This window comes from Spermophilus citellus (assembly GCF_964194105.1).
Source record: "Spermophilus citellus genome assembly, chromosome: 1".
Lineage (NCBI taxonomy): Eukaryota > Metazoa > Chordata > Mammalia > Rodentia > Sciuridae > Spermophilus > Spermophilus citellus.
Genome location: NC_138182.1, coordinates 275,145,135 through 275,163,920, shown reverse-complemented (window position 1 = coordinate 275,163,920; position 18,786 = coordinate 275,145,135). Strand labels below are relative to the sequence as shown.

General features: G+C 42.7%; 1 protein-coding gene across 1 annotated transcript in view; it reads left to right on the top strand.

The window, feature by feature from the left end:
• The first annotated feature begins 395 nt into the window (after positions 1 to 395).
• The window catches only part of FBXL7 (F-box and leucine rich repeat protein 7), a 379,223-nt gene continuing 360,832 nt past the window's right edge, over positions 396 to 18,786 (top strand). Inside the window, exon 1 of the mRNA XM_081287425.1 lies at positions 396 to 957. Within this exon, the coding sequence (XP_081143551.1) occupies positions 921 to 957 (37 nt within the window). The 5' untranslated portion in view covers positions 396 to 920. The remainder of the gene's footprint in view (positions 958 to 18,786) is intronic.

Genomic DNA, 18,786 nt, shown 5'->3' with positions numbered 1-18,786 from the left:
TCCAAACTTGGGGAGTCGCGGCAGAATGCCAGCGAGTACACCTGAAATGTGCAGAATCAGATACTGATCATGTTTATTTTAAATACTCAAGCACCTAAAATAGGCCATATTTGCAAACAATCCCAGGGTTTTAGAACGACGGCTGGAAACTCATCTTACAGATTGGTGGCCAAGCCTATAAAAGAACAATGGTAAACCCGAGCCAGCAGCACGTTCCTTCGCTCCAAATGGTTCGCGGGTGGTGCGCAGAACCGGCGCCAACGCTGGGGCCCCGGGCTGGAGCCGCGAAAAGGCGCGCTGTTTCTTTAAAAGGCCGCGCATCTCCGGGCCGGCCTTCCTCCCCCGGGCTCCAGCTGTGATTGACGCTGGGCGGCGAGAGGAGGCGCCTGGCGCTAACAAAAGTCCGGCCCGCTGGCGAGCAGCGCCGGGCCGCAAGTCTCCGCTCACTCGGGGCTCCCGCAACAAGTGGCCGCCGCGCCCTCCCCCGGGAAGCCGCGGGCGAGCAGGGGCGCCCGAAGGAGGCTGCGGCGCCAGGGAGTCAGGGCGCCCGCGCGGCTCAGCGCTCCTCGCAGGGGATCGGGGCGGGCGCATGGGGACCCCTCGGCGGCGGCGCGGCGAGCCTCGGGGCGGCCCCGGGGCGCGGGCTCTCGGCGACTCTGCTCCCGCCGGCCCCGAGCGCGGATTCTAGGAGGGGAGGAGGCTGTCGCTGGCCGGGTCCGCCACAATCAGGGTGCCAGGAGGGGACCGAGCGCCCCCTCCCTCCGGAGACCAGGAGCCGCCCCCCGCCGGAGATCGGCCCCGGAGCGAGGGGCTATGTGCAGCTAACGGTCCCGTCGGACAGGCTTTCCTCTGGCCCAAGGCGCAGGAGGTGCGCCCAGCTATGCAGTGTCCGGGGAGACGGCGGGCATGACGGCGACAGGATGGGCGCGAACAATGGCAAACAGTACGGCAGTGAGGGTGAGTGGGCTGCCTGTCTTCAGACTCCCGGATCGGTCCCCCGCTCCTTCCTCTCTCCCTCCCAGCTGGGAAGGAAGGCTCTGCTCGCTGCCGTGGCGCATCCCCATTTGGCACGACGTCTGGGCCATCACCTTTCCCTTTGGTACTGAGTGATCAATGAGTGGGTCTCTAACCCAGGGGCTCTTTTCCACCAAGGCGGGGGTGGGGGGTTCCCGTAAGGAACTTCCCAGGTTTGTCTCTGGGACTGCTGGAGTCGCCCCTCTGCTGTGTTGATGAACACGTGTGTCTCAACTCTCCTCCCCAGGACACCTGGGGCTTAGGATGGTGGTTTGTCAGATGCCGGAAGACGTTGTTGAAAAATAATGTAGTGAAACTTTCCCAGGCCTTTGTGCTCCAGTCCCCTGGACTTTCCTGTAGCAGGAAAAACTTCTGGAATAAGTTAAGCTTCCATTCTTTGCTAACTGCCCTGGGCTGACAGCCTCGTGAAATTAACCACCTATGGATCCCGCGAGGCATGGAGTGGCCAGGAGCTTTGTTTTGGGTTCTCTTGGGGCTCGAGACGGGCAAAGGACCATCTGTTTTGTGGGGCTGGAAGTTACACAGAAATATTGCCTGTCAAGTGGGAACTTGGAAGTTGGGGAAACTTTAAACTCCGCCTACTTCTAAAAGGGTGATGGATGTGTGGGTTGGCTTCTCCCTCGTTCCTCCTCCCCCTCTTTGCATAAAACCATAGTGTTTTAACCCAGTTGATTAACAGCATGCCCCCGATTCGCAAAAGGCAAAGGCATTTTCTGCAGTTCAAAAGTTAAGGCTTGTATCTAGCGAACTTGGCTGGAGTGGAGTGGAAGAGACTGGGTCGGTTTTACAACCCGCCCCAGTGGACAGGCGGTTTCAAAGGAGGGGCCAGAGCTTGCAGACTGGTAGGAATGCAGAACAGCTATTCAGCATGTGGTGCGAAGGAAACTCTTATCATCCTGTTCAAAGACTGGAGCTGAAGCCACATAATGTGGGTGTCTCTCCTCCTGCTCCTATCTGTTTCATTTCTTCACAGCTTTGTGAAGTTAAAGCAGGACGGGCCTTAAAAACCCTATATCTACATGAACCTCTGGTATAAATCATTCTTTTCCAGATCGTCATGTTTAGAATTCCATATATATGAATACGTATGTATATGTGTGTGTACATATATGTGTGTATGTACATACACTTATATGCATCCAACCTTATTCTGGGCATTTATTTTTAAAACAATTTTAGTATTTTCTTTTAAGTTAAAGATCGTCTTTTTCCATAGCAAATATGAAAGTATGCCAGAAAAGATTATTGGAGAATCTTGGCCACTCCCCAAATTGTCTTTGAAACAATATTTTAAAATGTTTGGAAAAATGTAGTATTAAGCCTTCTAAGTTCTCAAGGGGGAAAAAACTTTCAGTCATTGTAGTGTGTGCTTGTCAATCTGGGTGTGCACACAGTATGTTACTTGAACGCTCAGAGAAAAGGGCAGCCCAAGAAGAATCTAGAGTCACTACTGAACAAAACCCCTCCACCACCCTCCTAATCCTCAGCAACTTGTTCTTCCCTCCCAGCTATCTCATATTGTGCAGTGTGTGGTATATGACGACTTCCTGTCTGAACAGCAGAGTTTTCAACCCTTGGGAGAGAAAAGGAGAGACAGGGAACTAATGTTCCCCAGCTGTTACCCGTAAATGCTACCTCTGCATTTTCACTTCAACTGAAGACAAATTTTACTGGGATCAGATTTAGATGCACTGTGGACTTTTTATAGGAAAAACCTCTGATGCTCAGCTGATTGGAGGGGACCAATAGGAGGCTTTGGGATGTAACTGTGCGTTTTGGCTGGAGAGGCACAATGTGTTTAGTTTTCATCACTTCCTTTCAAGTGTGTCAAGATTCCTCTGCAATAGACAGGCTAGGGAAGAACAGAGAAGCAGAAGTAACATCACATTTTCTTCCCTTTCACACCCCCTCCCCAATCCTGTGGCTGCTCCTAAGTGAAGTTATATATAATTGGGTATAGTCAACTTTGTTGTGTTGTGTTATGGCATGATAAAATTTATGTAAATAAGCCTGTTGGAATTTGGTGGATTGGTACCATTTTTCTTATTTAAAATGTTATTTTTTTTAAAGTGAAAGTAATCCGTGGACACAGTATTTCTACTATAGAAGGAAACTGAGAATTAAGATCATTTTCCAGATTTAGTGCAATTTCAGCATGACATATTTCAATCATAAGAGGAGATTATCAATGAATGCCTACTAATAGACTGCAGTGAGACTACTTAACTATATGACATTGGTGTTCATGTGTACTCCAAAAATCTGTAAGTTAAATACAATTTACTAATTAATAGTAGTTGACAGCACCAGGCAAATGCCCTTTGAATACTACAAATATTGTTGAATTGTTAGAACTTTAAACTAAGTATTTATCAGTAATCTCACTTCCTTCTGCTCTTGGAAAATACCTTCATTTTTAAAAAGTTATTTTTGAGGTTTACCTGAGCAGGTGCAATGGGGTAGAAGTTTCCAATTCAGTGTAATTCAAGGGTTAATAGAGTCGGCCTCACATAGTGAAAACCTTGGGTTCCTTCTGGACTTGCCCAATCATTTATCATGTACTGGTTACAGCTTTGGGAAGTTCTTGTGCAGAGGACAGAGCGTCAACTTGGGAGTGTGGAATTTAATTCCAGCTTTAACTCTTGAGGCCTTTCTTCTGTAAAGTGAAGGGAGACGTTGCTTTGTGACATGATTTTCATCATCTCTTCCTTGAATGTGCCCTCATTTGTTTCATTTGGTCCTCATAATGCTTTAATGGTCCACTTAGAGACAACTTAACCTTGAAAAGATGTGTCCTAATTAATAGGGAAGTTAAGACGTTTACTGGCAAAATATCAGTAAGCATCCCTCCCCCTTCTGCCATCCCTCTTTCTCATCTATGGTCTGCACTGAGACTCTGCTCCCTTCCTAACTCATAGGTCCCTAAACATTGACTTTCCCCTAGATCAAAGGTATTTGTAAGGAGACAAAGGATATTTCCAAAGTGTTTTGTTTTTCTAAATCCTTAGTGAACATGCAGATTAATGGTCCAGCTTGCAGTCTTCCCTCTTATGGACTTTAAGCAGACTTGGATTTTGCTCCTGGAAGGAACCATACCATTCTCGATCTTTAGCTTTCTAGAAATATAAGCGAATGTCTAAATGATTAGTATGTTCTGGTAATTTCTTTTATGGAGGGCCATTTTTTCTCTTCTTTATCATCTTTCAGAAAGTATAAGTTACTGTCCATGTGTAGAAATCTGGAGAATGAGTTGGGGGATTCCAAGCCATTAGAACCATTAGTTCTGACTCCAGTTAAGCCAAATAAACAAATCTCAGTTCCAGTAGGAAGAGGGAGCTGCCTTCCCTGCCTTTTAAGGTTTCTGAGCCTCACCATCACTTACTCAGTGGTTTCAGTGTTATGTTTATGCTACTTCAGCAGGTCCGAGGCAGGAGCACTTATGCTGTTAACAGCTCCTTTGCAAAGGCCTGGATATTGTTGGATTGGAGCTGGTGAAGCCTTAACCCTGGGTTTTGACCCCTAGTAGTCCTCTGCTCTACCATGGACCTTTTCCTCATCTTAGATCCATGCTGCCAGGTGACAGGCCAGTTGCCTGAGACTGGAAATCATCACCACTTTGGGTAATCAATCGGAACAACAGTAATGATGGCAGCTAACACTTACTGTGAATTTACCACGTCAAGGCACGATTCCATGCACTTGATTTGCACTGCCTCACTCATCTTCGCCATGATCCTAAGAGGTAGGGACTCATGTACCCCATTTTTCTAATGAGGAAACTCAAGGCCTGGAAAGATGGTAGTTGCTTCAGAGTTATGCACCGAGTATGGACTGAATGAGGACTCTCCAGCTCTAAGCACAGAGTCATTGATTCATTCATCAACCAATACAGGGTGACTTTTTACTTCCATCTTTGCCAGGAACTCCTAAATACGTTTGGTAAGTTAGTAAATAGAGACAAGATATGGCCCTTTCCAATTTCATCTCCCTCTGTGTGTTGTTGGTTTTGGAAAGGAAGGGAATTAGAACAACAAACAACTAACACACATACAGAGTCATTCAGTAAGCCATGTGGCATCTCACAAAGGGCTAGAGTATCTGAATGAAGAAAACTGGCAGGTTAAGAAAATTGGGAGTGTGGGAGGAAGAAGGTTTTGCAATTCCAATTAGTCACTGTTGATCTTATTGAGAAGTTGGCACTTAGACCAACACTTAAAGTAACAAGGGACTGAAAGTTGAGGATCCAAGTAGCCTGTTGCTGTTTTGAAGCTGAGGTGAGCCCTCTTTATGCTTGTCTTAGTCAGTTGGAGTTGATGTAACAAAGGACCATACACTGGATGGCTTAGAAACTACAGAAATTTTCTCCCATAGCCTGGTGGCTGGAAGTCAGAATTCAGGGTGCCAGTATGGTCGGGTTCTGGTGAGGGCCTCCTTCTGCAGATTGGCAGCTTCTCATTGTATCCTCACAAGGCCGTGGAGAAAGAGAGCCAGCTAGTTTTCTGGCTTTGACTTATAAGTGCACTAATCCCATTTCTGAGGACTCCACCCTCATGACCTAATTACCTCTCATAAATCCCATCTCCAAGTGCTATCAAATTGAATTAAAGTTTCAACATAGGAATTTTTGGGGAATACATTCAGACCCATGCAATGTGTGAGGATACAAATTATTATTTTATGCAAAGGATATCACCATTGGCCTTCTATAGTAGCCATCTTGGATCAGACTCAGTCTGGTCATTGGGCATAGCTTTTGCCCAGATTCTTTGCTAATCTGCTTCATCCAGGCATATCAGATAATTTTCAAATGCATATGGCAGAAGGGAGAAAGTGGCCCAGGAAACACTCTTCAAACATAATGTCCTGTGTACACTTTGATTAGTGAATGCATCTAACTTACTGGAGATGTACACATTGGCCTGAAGATACCTTCAGAGATGACTGTGATTCATCTTTAGATGGAAGGTCTTCATGATTTGCCTCCAGTACATAAATCCCATTCTGGTTTCAAATCAGAAGATTAAAGATAGTGTTCCACTGTTTGGTTCAAACAAAAGCATTAGCTCAGCTCTCAATACCACATTTGGTCTGACAGTGAGAAGACATTTTCAGAGTTGGGAAATGTTTTTGAACTTTTTAAATTGAAAGGGAGAAAAGAGAGGTAATTTTTTTCCATTTAGGAATCAACTCATATAAATTTTGTCTTAACTCTCTCTGACATTTGAAGCAGAATACATTCTGGATAGATACTGAGTAATGAAGAATCACTTTTGCCCTTAGTCTATGTCCATTATTATCTCTGGGAGTTGCTCTCAGGACTTGGTTGGCTGTTGGAGACGTAGAACCTTCTAGATGTAAATTTAAGATGCCTTTGGGGATGTATTTCAATATGTGACAGCATCTGAAATGAAAGCTAGAGTAAATAAATTCTCCGATGAATGAAGACAAGAATAAATGAAGATTAGAAACTTCTTACCTTAAACATAACATTTGAAAAGCTGTCATGGTGAAAATTAAATTTCAGAGCACTGAGCAAAGCCCGATGTATCTAAGTCACAGGGAGACTTTGGTCACGATTAGAGCTGTGCACACCTGAGCAGGGCTAGCTGGAGAGGGAGGGTATCTTCAGCATGTAAGGTGACCACAGTGAAGGACCTGTAGATATCTGCTTGGAGTAAGATTGTTAAGTATCTGTCCCTAAACCAAGTCCCCTTGAAAACATTCTGTCACGTGGCATTATGTTTGATGGTGTATTATTTAGCTCTAACTTATGTTTCTATTTTATTTTGTGTAATTCATCTCTATCATTTTAGTTACCAATTAAAATGAACTCTTCTCACTTCGGGGTGGGGTTAATTCTGTGGTGTGTGTGTGTGTGTGTGTGTGTGTGTGTGTGTATGTGTATGTGTGTGATATGTAGATGCTTATATCTGAATAGATTTTAGCTAACAGATTTACTGAACATGTTTATTTCCCTGCCTTCTGTGGGAAAGGAACCTTTGGAACCCCTGGCACCAAAAATCAGGGTTGATAAATGACTTATTTTCAGTACACTGGAGGCTACCAACTCTCCTTATAGTTATGTTAGAAATATCTGTGCCTCAAGGAATCAGCACATACTTGGAAGTAGCTCTGCAAGGTAAACTTTACTTCAGCAGAAGGTTGTGCTACCACACAAAGTCTAGCAAGCAAGTACACTTGCAGGAAGTCCACCTGTTTTTATCTCTAAGACAGCAATGTCCCTTGCTCTGAGGAGCTCAGGGTTACCATCTAAGCAATTGGCTAATTTTAAAATTTCGGAGGGCAAAGAGAAAAGCCATAGCTAAAATGGTGTCATGGTTTGGATATGAGGTGTCCCCTAAAAGCTCACATGTGAGACAATGCAAGAAGGTTTGGAGGAAAAATAATTGGGTTAGAGCCTTAGCCTAATTGGTGAATTAATCCCTGATGTGATTACCTGAGTGGTAACTACAGGCAGGTGGGGTGTGGCTATGGGGTATATATTTTGTATCTGGAGAGTGGGAGTCTCTCTCTGCTTCCTGATCATGTGAGCTGCTTCCCTCTGCCACATTCTTCTGCCATGATGTTCTGCCTCACCTGGAGCCCCAAGGAATGGAGCTTGCTGTCTAAGGACTAAGACCTCTGAAATTGGGAGCGCCTAAATAAACTTTTCCTCTACAATTGTTCTGGTTGGGTCTTTTAGTCACAGTGGTGAGAATGCTGTCTGAAACAAATGGCAATGATTGGATATAGGTTGGGAAGCTCAAAATGGCTAATTGGGTTATTTAAAGAAATATACGTTGAGTTGTTCCCACCTCCCTCTGTTCTCTTGTGGGGGACGTCTTCTTGGGTTGAATGTATTCTGACATGTACACAGCTCTTCTTCACCGAAGTCACTGTTTCTTAACACAGAGGTTTCTCTCTGTTGGTCAGGCCGCCCCCGACCTCCTGTCCGTTCAGGGCCTGATCAGGTCTTTGGATCTGCACATCCACAGGCTCTGGCGCTATCATGTCACTTTTCATTCTGCTCTGTTTCCCCTCCGGCTGCCTTTCTTACATCCCAATTTTACCTTTAAGGCTAAATACTATATATTCTGAAAATGGACCACCAGGCTTTCTATTTCTCACACTTATCTTTGTTCCTTTTTATTATTACCCTAGAACATGTGGACTTACTAAATTCAAAGCAAGACCCTTAGTTGTGCTTATGCTGAGTGACTTGACTCAGTGTTTTAACTTTGTATATGAGATTTTATTTCATATTACTGGTTACTGAAATTTGATCAGAAGCTATGAACTGACTATAACCACACAGAGAGAACATCTTCCTCAAGAAGCTCAGAGACACCTGTGCAGCCCACTGTCTGCTGAGAGGGTCAGAGCAGCTGCTCTTCCTTCTGTGTGATGATAAAGTCATCATCACCTGAACTTCCCAGACTGTATTCTTATGGTTTAGATAGGTAACCTAACCGCCGAAAGTGCATCATTAGATTTTATAAGAACTTAACCTAGTCAGTGTGTCAGTCTGCTTGATGGAGTAGTGATAATTTGTAAGGATTACTGTACGGGGTGATTACTGTAGATGGGGTGTGGCTAGAGGAAGAAGGTCACTGGGGGCATGCCTTTAGGGTTTATATTTTGTACCTGGCACCTCACTTTCTGTTTCCTGGATGCTACAGCTGAGCAGCTTTCCTCCGCCAACCCCTTCTGCCATGAAGTTCTGCTTTACTCAGGCCTAGAGCAATGGAGTCAGCTAGCCAAGGACTGAACCTCTGAAATCATGAGCCAAAATAAACTTTTTCTCTAAGTTGTTCTTGTCAAGCATTTTGTTGAAGCAACATAAAGCTGACTAACATGGTAGTTTTTTTTTTTTTTTTTTTTTTTTTTTTGCTTGGTTTGCTTGTTGTACCTACAGAAATTTAGACCTCTTCTTCCATCCACTCACTGCATTTAGATAAGATTTGCTCTACAGAAATACTGAGTCTAATTGAGAAGCTAGGCATGGAGGCCAGTATATTCAACCATTTTATTTTTCCTATAATAAAATACCTGGGGCTGGGTACTGATAAAGAGAAGAGATTTGTTTTGACCCACAGTTTTGATCCAAGGGCCCATAAGTGGTGATGGCCTTCTCTCTGGCAGAGTCCCAAGGTGGCACAGAACAAACACCACATGGCCAGAGATAGGGAGTGTGCGTTTATGTGTTCTGGTTTCTCTCTCTCTCTCTTTTTTTTCCTTAAAAAGCCAGGAAGATGTAATCATGGGGCTCTACCTTGATGACTGAATCTAAACCTAATTGCTTCCTAAAGCCCCCACCCCCCTTCTTATACCATAGTCAGATTAAGTGTCCACCCTTTTAATACCTTATCATGGGGATTACATTTTATCACATAAACCTGTTGGGGTAGCACTCTAACCTCCTCTAAACCCTACCAGTCCACAATTTCAGAACAAGGTAGTGAGTGCTGGTTCACAGGAGACCCCGAGCCTCCGTGTGCTAAATGTGAGAACAAGTGGTCAGTGGGAGGAGGTATGCGCCAAATTATGACAGCTCAGAATGGGTCTGCAATTCCTGAAATGTCTAAATGATGTTTATTTCTTCCAATAGCAAAGCGACAAAAACAGGTTACTTGGAGAAGGAAGAGCTCAGGCACTTAGGAGAAACTAAATACTTTGTTTGGAGACTCTCCCCAACTCCCCTCTTTTCCTAAGTCTTCGTGTTCCATTTCTCATGTGGTTTGGTTCATGGAAAGTGATTCCTGTGGATTCTGTAGAAGTGGGGACCTTGGTACCCTTCCGTGCAGTGGCAGAAATGCCTGGCCAACTTGGGTGCTTCCCAAGCCCTCAGGCTTCAGGGAAGGGGAATGAAAGGCAAATGGCAGATACTTCCAATCTGTGCTTGTTAATACCCCAAAGAGGTACAGCTTTAAAACTTTTGACAGAAATAATCACTAACCATCTCTGAATTTTCCTCGGTAATGAAATATAAACACATGGTCAACATTTTCTCCATTCCACGGTTGAGGAATTGTAGACCATTTCTGGAGCCGTAAATCTCTATTAGGTTGTCCATTGGATGTGCTCATTCTATCAATCCCTATTTGAATTCTTAAACCAGTAACAAAATGAAAAACAGTTGTTCACACGGCATGAACTCATAATTGTAACTTCAGAACCCTTGAGCAATGTGGAGAAATGTTATTAAAACATTTTTTGTTTGCTACTCTTGCTGTGGTAAATTCCTTTGCTGCATTTTCCAAGAAAATGTAGCAGAGGAAAGACAATCAGAATTTCTGGAGAAAAATTTCAGGAATTTCTCTTATACTTGTGGATTGACCTTGCAAGCAAGCCACTTTTTTTTTTTTTTTTTTTTTTTTTTTTTGACAAGGTGGAGAGATCAGGAAAAGTCTGCTTACGTGAAGTTGAACCATTTGGTTCCCTCCTGTACTTGTGTCAAATTCTGGGAGCATCTTGGCCAGTTCCAAGATTAGAGCCAAGTCTTCCATGCGCCAACCTTCAACAGTAGCTCTGACCCTGGGAGGAAGGTGGTGTATGACTGTGGGAGGGAGGGAGGAAGAAAGAGCGTGAGTAATAGGAGAGGGAAGAAGAGGACAAATTGGGGCAATGAAACCCAGCTACCCTGTACTGTAAAGGAGAGAGCCAGCATTCTACTTAACTTCTTTTCTTAAAAAAAGAAATTTAACTAATAAAGCAAAAATGATTATTAATAGACATTTGACAGGTTTGGTATTGACAAGTGGATTATATTTCCTACCATCCTAATAATGGTAGGATGCACCTGCCAAGTGCCACTTCTTCATTAAGCACCTTGCACACAGTGATCTCGCCGTGTCTAGGACACTCAGTGCAGGAGGAACGGTCATTACAGAAGCTCAAGGCTGTTGCCCTGCCCAGGCACAGAGCCCTGCTGTGGCAGAGCCAGGCCTGAAATCCCTGTGGCTGCTCTGGAGTCCCTGTCCCCTTCTCTGTGCCTGTGACCCTCTCACCTTGTCATTTGGATTGTAGCCAGAACTTTCCCAGTCTTTGTTTTATTTGTGTGTTTCAAAGAATTGCAGTGACTGAGTTGTGGGGCGGGGGTTGGGGGGGGGAGTAAGTGACAGTTTTATGGAGTTGGTGATAAAAAATGACAGACACCTCCTGAAGGAAGCTTTTGGTTTACTTTGCATTGCTTTCCAAAGGACGATTAACTGCTCATTAGGTTAACAATCTGATGACAAATTGGCAGCTATCTAGTATCCATAAAAAATAATTAGCATATTCTTTTAGTCTGCAGAGTGCAAAGCAGACCTGAGAGGTTGTCCTCTGGCTTCTCCAGACCATGATTTGCTTTTAATTGATTTTTGTGCTGAGATAGCCCTTTACTTGGGGATAGCCTTTGTGTACTTGCTCTCAAACAAAAGCAAATGGAGGGCTGAGAAAAAAATGCACACTCTTTCCTCAATAGTTTGGAATTTTTATCTTAAGTTTCCCTTTAGTTTTAAAACTATAGATTTTAAATGTCAGTGAATGGGGAGGGATTATTTCAACATGTATTTGAGAATTTGCCCTTCTTGTTTTGTTAGCCCCTGGGAGGCTTCTCAGTGATGTCTATGATATTGCTTTGTAAACTATAAAGCAATCAGAAATTAATCTCATGTGTCTGGGGTCTATGTCTAACATTATCCCCAGTTCACAGATAAGGAAACTGAGGCCTTGGTAGAGTAAATGACTTCCTTGATTTAAAATAAAGATTAGGTGGAGGAGTCATGCTGACTATAAATTATAGTGAATATAGTGAGTATAGTCGTGCGAGGCTTATTACTAGGAATTCTTGGTAGTATTTTAAGTTGTATCCACATAATGATGAAATAGGGATTGGCAAGTCAAGATAAGTGTCATTTAATTGCTTTTGCAGCTTTGCTAGAAGAGAAGCCTGGTGTTCTATATTGGTCTTCTCCACAGAGGGAGCTACACCATGTGTCAGAATGCAGTTGTGTAGTCTTGAAATTATAGTAAGAATGCAGGTTGAATTATTGCTAGATAAATGTTCACGGATAAATGACATTTTTTCATTAGAGTGACTTGATAGTTGATAAAACTCTGCTGGGGCTCCCCTTTTGCAAACCTCTTGTGTTTAGTCAGCATTTCCCTGCTGTGACCAAAAGACTGATGAGAATAATTTTAGAGGAGGAAAAATTTATTTGCGCCTCATGGTTTCAGATATCAGTCAATAGATGGCCAACTCTGTTGTTCTATGCCTGAGGTGAGGCAAGAACATCATGGTGGAAGAAAATAGTTCAGGACATGACAATTGGGAAGAAGAGAGTGGGGGGTGGGAGCATGCTAGCTCTCCTCACTACAGACAAAATATAAATGCCACAGGCATGGCCCAGTGACACGTGTCCTCCAGCCACACCCCACCTACATACTGTTATGATCCTGTTAATAACTATGAGAGGATAAATGCATGGATTAGGTTAAGACTCTCCTAACCCAACCATTTCACCTCTAAACGTTCTTGCATTAATTTACACATGAGCTTTGGAGGACATCTAATATCTAAACCATGACATTCTGCTTGTGACATTTAGAGAAAATTATTTTATTGCTGGAAAGATCAGAGAAATAAGCTCTCAAGTGGGGAATCTCAGAGTCACTAAGTCCTGATTCTCTTAGTCTCCTCATTTCCTTTGTTGTTGAATCTCGCCTTCTGTCTTCCAAAGGTCTAGGTCCTGGCAGGCCCATTAGGAAGGCTTGGTATCAGAAGTCACTGTGCTGCTGTCCTCCTTTAGCTAGAAATCCATCTCATCCTGCTGGCCTTTGCCTTACTCTTCATTTGCTACCCTCTAGTTTAATCTCTTTTTCTATTTCTTTGTTTATTCATTGCTCATCCCATTTATTCAACCTCCCATGGATATAATGCTGGTCACTCAGTAGGTCCTCAATGCCATTTTATTAAACAAATAAATAATGAATCTGGATCCATGATCTGTATTGGGTCTGAAAAATGCCTGTGAATAACCCTATCATATTTTCAGGAAACCTTTCTTAGACTTGTACATTTTACTCTTAAAAAACAAAGTTTCTTTGGACATACATTTGTTTTGAGAATATTGTAAGTTGGAAATTTATTTTATTTTATTTTTTTAAAGATTGTGATTTTTTTTATATCTTTATTTTATTTATTTTTATGTGGTGCTGAGGATTGAACCCAGAGCCTCGTACATTTTAGGCAAGCACTCTATGGCTGAGCCCTAGCACCAGCCCCTGGAACTTTATTTTTTAACAATGTAATTACACCTCCCTCTGGGTAAAAAGAATATAATTAATATTTAAGAAAAATTAAATATGTATTTTTAAGCATTGCTGAAGACAATTACTGAGGAATTCAACTTCACCAATATACAGTATTGTCAACTATTTTTAGTGATTATTATTAAGTAGAACGTTACAAAGTATTTTTTAATTGAAAATTATTTTGTTTGGTATTTTTTTCAATTGATTTGTGAATTGGGTTATTATGATGACTTAAGTAAGTCATTAATTCACAAAGCATCTTAAGAATTTGATCTTTGAGACATCTTTCCTTTGGCTCTGTATTCTCTCTCTGGATGAAAGGATCAGACTTTTAAATCATTTCTCAATTCATATTGATCTAATTTATCTTGGGGCTTTGTAGCTATAATTTTCTTCTATTTGTCTTACAAAATATAAAAACCTAGTGTGTCTGCTGTAATTGGGATGCTTTCTAGTAAATATTCTTCTGTCTCTTGCTTTCCACATTTTTAAAATCAGAAGTGAAATATAAGAAAAAATATAGTGTTGATCTGTAGTATGTATAGGGATATACACATGCATGAGACTGTTAGAACTCCTATTTCCTATCATTGAACAAACTCCACTATTATTCTGTTTTTGTTTCTGTCAATGGAGAAAGAAATATGCAGTATTCTTGTGCAAGAACTTTGAGAAATACTACTAAAATTGAGGTGGCATATTTTAATTTATTAATATGGAATCTGTTTAAGGAACATTGTGAGACTGAGACTGAAGGAGAAGGAAGTGGCCCAACTAGGGAGGCTTTGGAAGTGGAGCTGGGGTACAGGCACTTGTGCCTTGGGGACCAAGGTGTGCAGAGGTCACACTGAAGTCATTCTGTGACTTGATACCTACTTGCTTATTGGATGTTTTCACTTGCTTATTGGATGTGTGTTCAGATCAGATGAATGGACAGATGTCTCAGAGGTGAAGGGGATTTTACTGTGCAAGACAGGGAGCCTGAGTGGCATTTGTTTCAAAACAGTAGTGTGTGTGTAAATTTAGATGTGCAGGAGATGCTCATATGCTCATTTGTGTGTTTTGATTAAAGATCCACAGCTGGTCCAGTGGTCAGAAAGACTGACATAGCTTCTTTTGGATAACTATGTGTAGAATACTGCTCTGAACGTCAGTTTCAAGAAAATGACATTTCTGTCCTGAAAGTGTATGTTTTACATTTTATTTTGTATCTACTTTGCTTATTTAATTATATCTTAATATTTTCCCCTTCTCTTGAGGCACCTCTCCTGTTGATTACCCCGCAAGCTTGTTTTGAGAGACAGTATTTCCCCAGGGAGTCTTTCTCTACTCCTAAATCCATAATAACATGAACTGAGCAATAAAAACCCCATTCCCTCCCCTTGGTTGTGCTTCAAATAGTCATTTCTTTGATACTGGCTAATAAAAACAGGAAAAGGATCATTTTAAATGCTTTGGTTGGGGTTGCTTTACTTCCAATAAGGAAAATTGCCTCACAAGGGGGAGCATGGGTAATAAAGATAGAACTAACTGAATAATTATATTCAGTCTAATTTGAAATTCCCAAGTTGCCACCTGCAAATCTCATTTAATCATGGGCTTGCTGTGCGTCCACTGCCATGTGGAGATGGGAATTTGCTGTTGCTGAAGATCGTGTCTTCACACTTAACAGAGGTGAACTTCAAATGCCACTGGAGCCTTCTGGTGTCCCTCCCTGCTTAGGAGACGGCGGCAGCTTTGCGGTAGGTAATAAGAGAGCTCTGGAAACTGACCAAGAACGAAATGTGAAATATGGAATGGAGTCACGGAAATTTCAGTGGTGAAAGCAACTCAGAGCACCTTCCAGGGAAGAGATTGAGGCCTAAAGAAATGAAGCAGCCCTGCCAAGGTCACAGCAGTGGCCAGCTTGAGGACACTCAGTAGATTTTCCAAGTCTGGCTGTTTCATTGAATCTATGTCTCTCTCCTTCACCAAGATTCTCTCTCATTTCCTTACTTTTTAGAAGATTTGAGGATAATATAGTGGCTCTCTAGGTACCGGTCCAGATAGTCCCCTCAGAACTAGCTCATTCATGTCCCAGCTGCACAGTGTCTCGGTCCCCGGTGGCCTATAGCTTATATATAATGACTAGCTGAGGGAGGGGCACATACAATTTGAGACAACCCTGAAGGGCTGTCTTGGTCCAGACCTCCCCCTAGAATGGGCTGCGTCTTATACTACAACTGATCACAAACCAGCTTCTGTCTTTGTCTAATCTGCCTTCTGCTCTTGCCTTTCAATAGTGTGATCCTGAAGGTATTTCCCAATGACCACCTCCACTCAGATCATGTTAGGGGCTGTTGACTGGGGGAACCCAACACACAACAGCAAGGAATTTGGCGTAGGATGCTGTTTGTCTTCCTGGGAATCCCAGCTATCTTTAGAAGGAAACCTTCAACTGCCAGGTAACAGTGCACCGGTTTTCTGCTTGGTGTTATTGTCTAATTCTTTCATTTTGTAGATTAGGATATTAAAGCCCTAGACACTAAAGTGACTTGTGTGGTACCACATCGATAGTTGTCGAAAGACCAAAACCAAGCTTCCTGCTCCTGGTTGCTACTGATGATGCTCCTTTTGAAGAGGCAGCATGGAATTTGTCCAGAGTTGTCCTGCTGTTGTAGCTCAGAATTAGCTGCACATGGATCTAGAGACTATCTACCTGTCTGATCCATTGTTCAACTTTGGTGCTGAAACCAGGCAGCTCAGTAATTCCTACATGGTTCTGTTTTTCTGGTTGTCTATCATTCTTTGAAGGGCAACCTTTGAAGCTCACCATAATTGGTAGTAACATAGTAAAGAAGAATTAGTAAAGAAACAGCAGATGGTCATAGTTGTTATTGTTTGAAATCAACTTTTTGTGTTACTGGCCATTAAGAGAACTGGGGAATATACAGTTCTTGTTACACAAGGGGCCAATGACAAGCACAGATTCATTAGGCAGACAAAATATGCAGGAATTGAGTCATAAGCAAGATGAAAAATAACTACAAATTAATATGTAATCTCATGATCATCCTAAACAGTTTATTAGTCATTTTATTATACTCAGATAATGTTCCACTGAGATTATCAAATTATTGTAAACTCAGTCACTATGATCCTGAGAAATTTGGAATTAATTGAAAAATAAATTATTAGCTCATTAGTATCACTATTAAAAGAATCCAGATTTTATATACTTTCTCTGACATAATTAATCAGCTACTGCTTTAGAAAACATTCTTCCTCCCGTCGTCTGGAATTAAATAAAAATTATTTCACCTGGTCCTCAAGGCCCTACACCCTCTGTAGCCAGATCCCCTTTCATTTTCTCTCAAGCTTCATCTCTATGCACCCAGTTTGACTGGCCAAACTGGGAAACTGTGTTTCCAAAGCAGGTCTTTCCTTGTACTTGGTTTGTGCCTTTTGTTAGGCTGCATTTCTGGAAACATTCTTTCTATGTGATTCCACATCATAACCTGCTCAATTCAGGCCTGGTTCAGTGTTAATTTTTAGAATGACTTGATTTCTCTTAGCTTGTCTTTGTTTATAATACTTGACCTCTGGGAAAATATGTCAAATGCTGCTGTTTGCTATTGCTAGTGCTCCACTGCACCTTGGAATTTTATTCATATGGAACTTTTGTGTCCTGCTTTGCATTTAGCCACTTGCATGTCTTTGACCCAGTAATAGTGAGTATCTGCATACCAGGATCTGTGCTAGGTACTGGTTGGTTTAAATCAATCGCTCGCTCTCTCTCTCTCTCTCTCTCTCTTTCTCTCTGAAATTGCTCTTGACTTTAGGAGCTTACAGTCTGGTGGACAGCGTAATTTTCTGAAGGAGGCTTGGATGGTAAAGTTGAAGCATACAATAGGAGACACAAACGTAGCCACGGTGAACGTCAGATGTGCATGTTCACTGGACTTTTCATTTGTGGGAGCCTTGAATTGTGTCTGGAAAGATGAGGAAAGATGACGCATGGCTGGGAAGGGAGTGGGGGATGATATGAGGTCAGACACATGGCAGGACCCAGTCAATAGGCAATGAGGGAGGAGAGGGTGATGAGAATTGAGCCTCACACCTGGAGAGGGTTCACATGGCCATGGAAACCACTGAAGGCAGGCAGATGGCATCAGTCATGCCACTGTTAAGGGCAGCTTTGGGTGGATTTACAAAGACCCCTGGAGAGGCCTGTGGATTACAGTTTATAGGGCACTCATCTCCAACCTTTGTTTCCTTCCGCGTGAAAGGAGAATCATTAATTTATGTCCAGGCCTGGAGTACTTACCTGACTGGTGAATCCAGGAGGAATGAGTTCTGCATCTCAGCTTCATGCTGTCCAGGGAGGGGGCTGTCCTCAGGGAGCAACCCTTTTTCTACCCATGGGCGTACCCATTGGCCTTGAGCTGCTGACACTTCAATATTAGTCACTTGGCTGTAGACCTAAAACCACAACCTCTATCCCAGAATTACTGGAAATAAAGTTGCTGTTTTCTTTTCTGCCTGACTCTCTTCTTCTTCAATTTGCTGTGAACCTGGGTGAGAGAAGGGGGTGCAAGACATGGAGCCCCATCAAGACCTTCAGTGATGTGTGGAGGGAGATCAGGAGGGTAACTCAGTAAGAGCAGGGGACTGCTAGAATTGGGGCTGGGGTGGCATGATTTAAGGGGAGGGGTGGGTTTTGGAGATGAAGAAAGGATAGGATTTACAGGGTTTCTGACCAGTTGGCTGGAGGGGAGGAGCACATGGAAAACTCTAGGTGACTTCAGCCTGGCTTGGGTGGAGGCTGCCTGCTCACTTTAGCTGCTGATCGACTCCAGTTTCTCATGAGCTGGAGGCCAGTGGAGTTGACCTGTTCTTTCATCTCTGCTTTACTCAGTATTACCCAGGATCAGAGAGAATTTTTTTTTTTTCAGAAACTGATGCATTTGGGCATTTGTTCATCTCAATCATTCATTCCTATATTAATTAATTGAGTGAGTGGATATTTATGACTCTTCTATATGTCAGCACTTCCTTGGCCTCCCATGAGATACAATGACAAATCCAAGGGCAGGTGCCCTCTAGGAACTTAGAGGCTGATGTTGAAGCCCCCAAAAGACACGATGGGGACAGGGTGTTGCTGCTTACACAAGGCAGAAGCCAAAGAGCCCCAGTTAGAATCTGGGCTGTCTTGCTTACAGAACAGGTGACATGATGAAGGTCTCTTATTAGAAAGATAAGTCAGACCAAACCTCAAATACTCTCTTCATACTACTTTAAAATTCTCCTGATTTGGTCCAGTAAACCAGTGGATTGGCTTTGATTACATTCTGTCAGAGGAGAAAAGTGAAAAAAAAAAAAGAGATGTTGGAATTCATTTTTGAAACAGGAAATTCCTGTCTTGCTAGAAGCTGTCACAGGAGAGCCCAAGTTATGCTCTATTTCTCCTTCTTT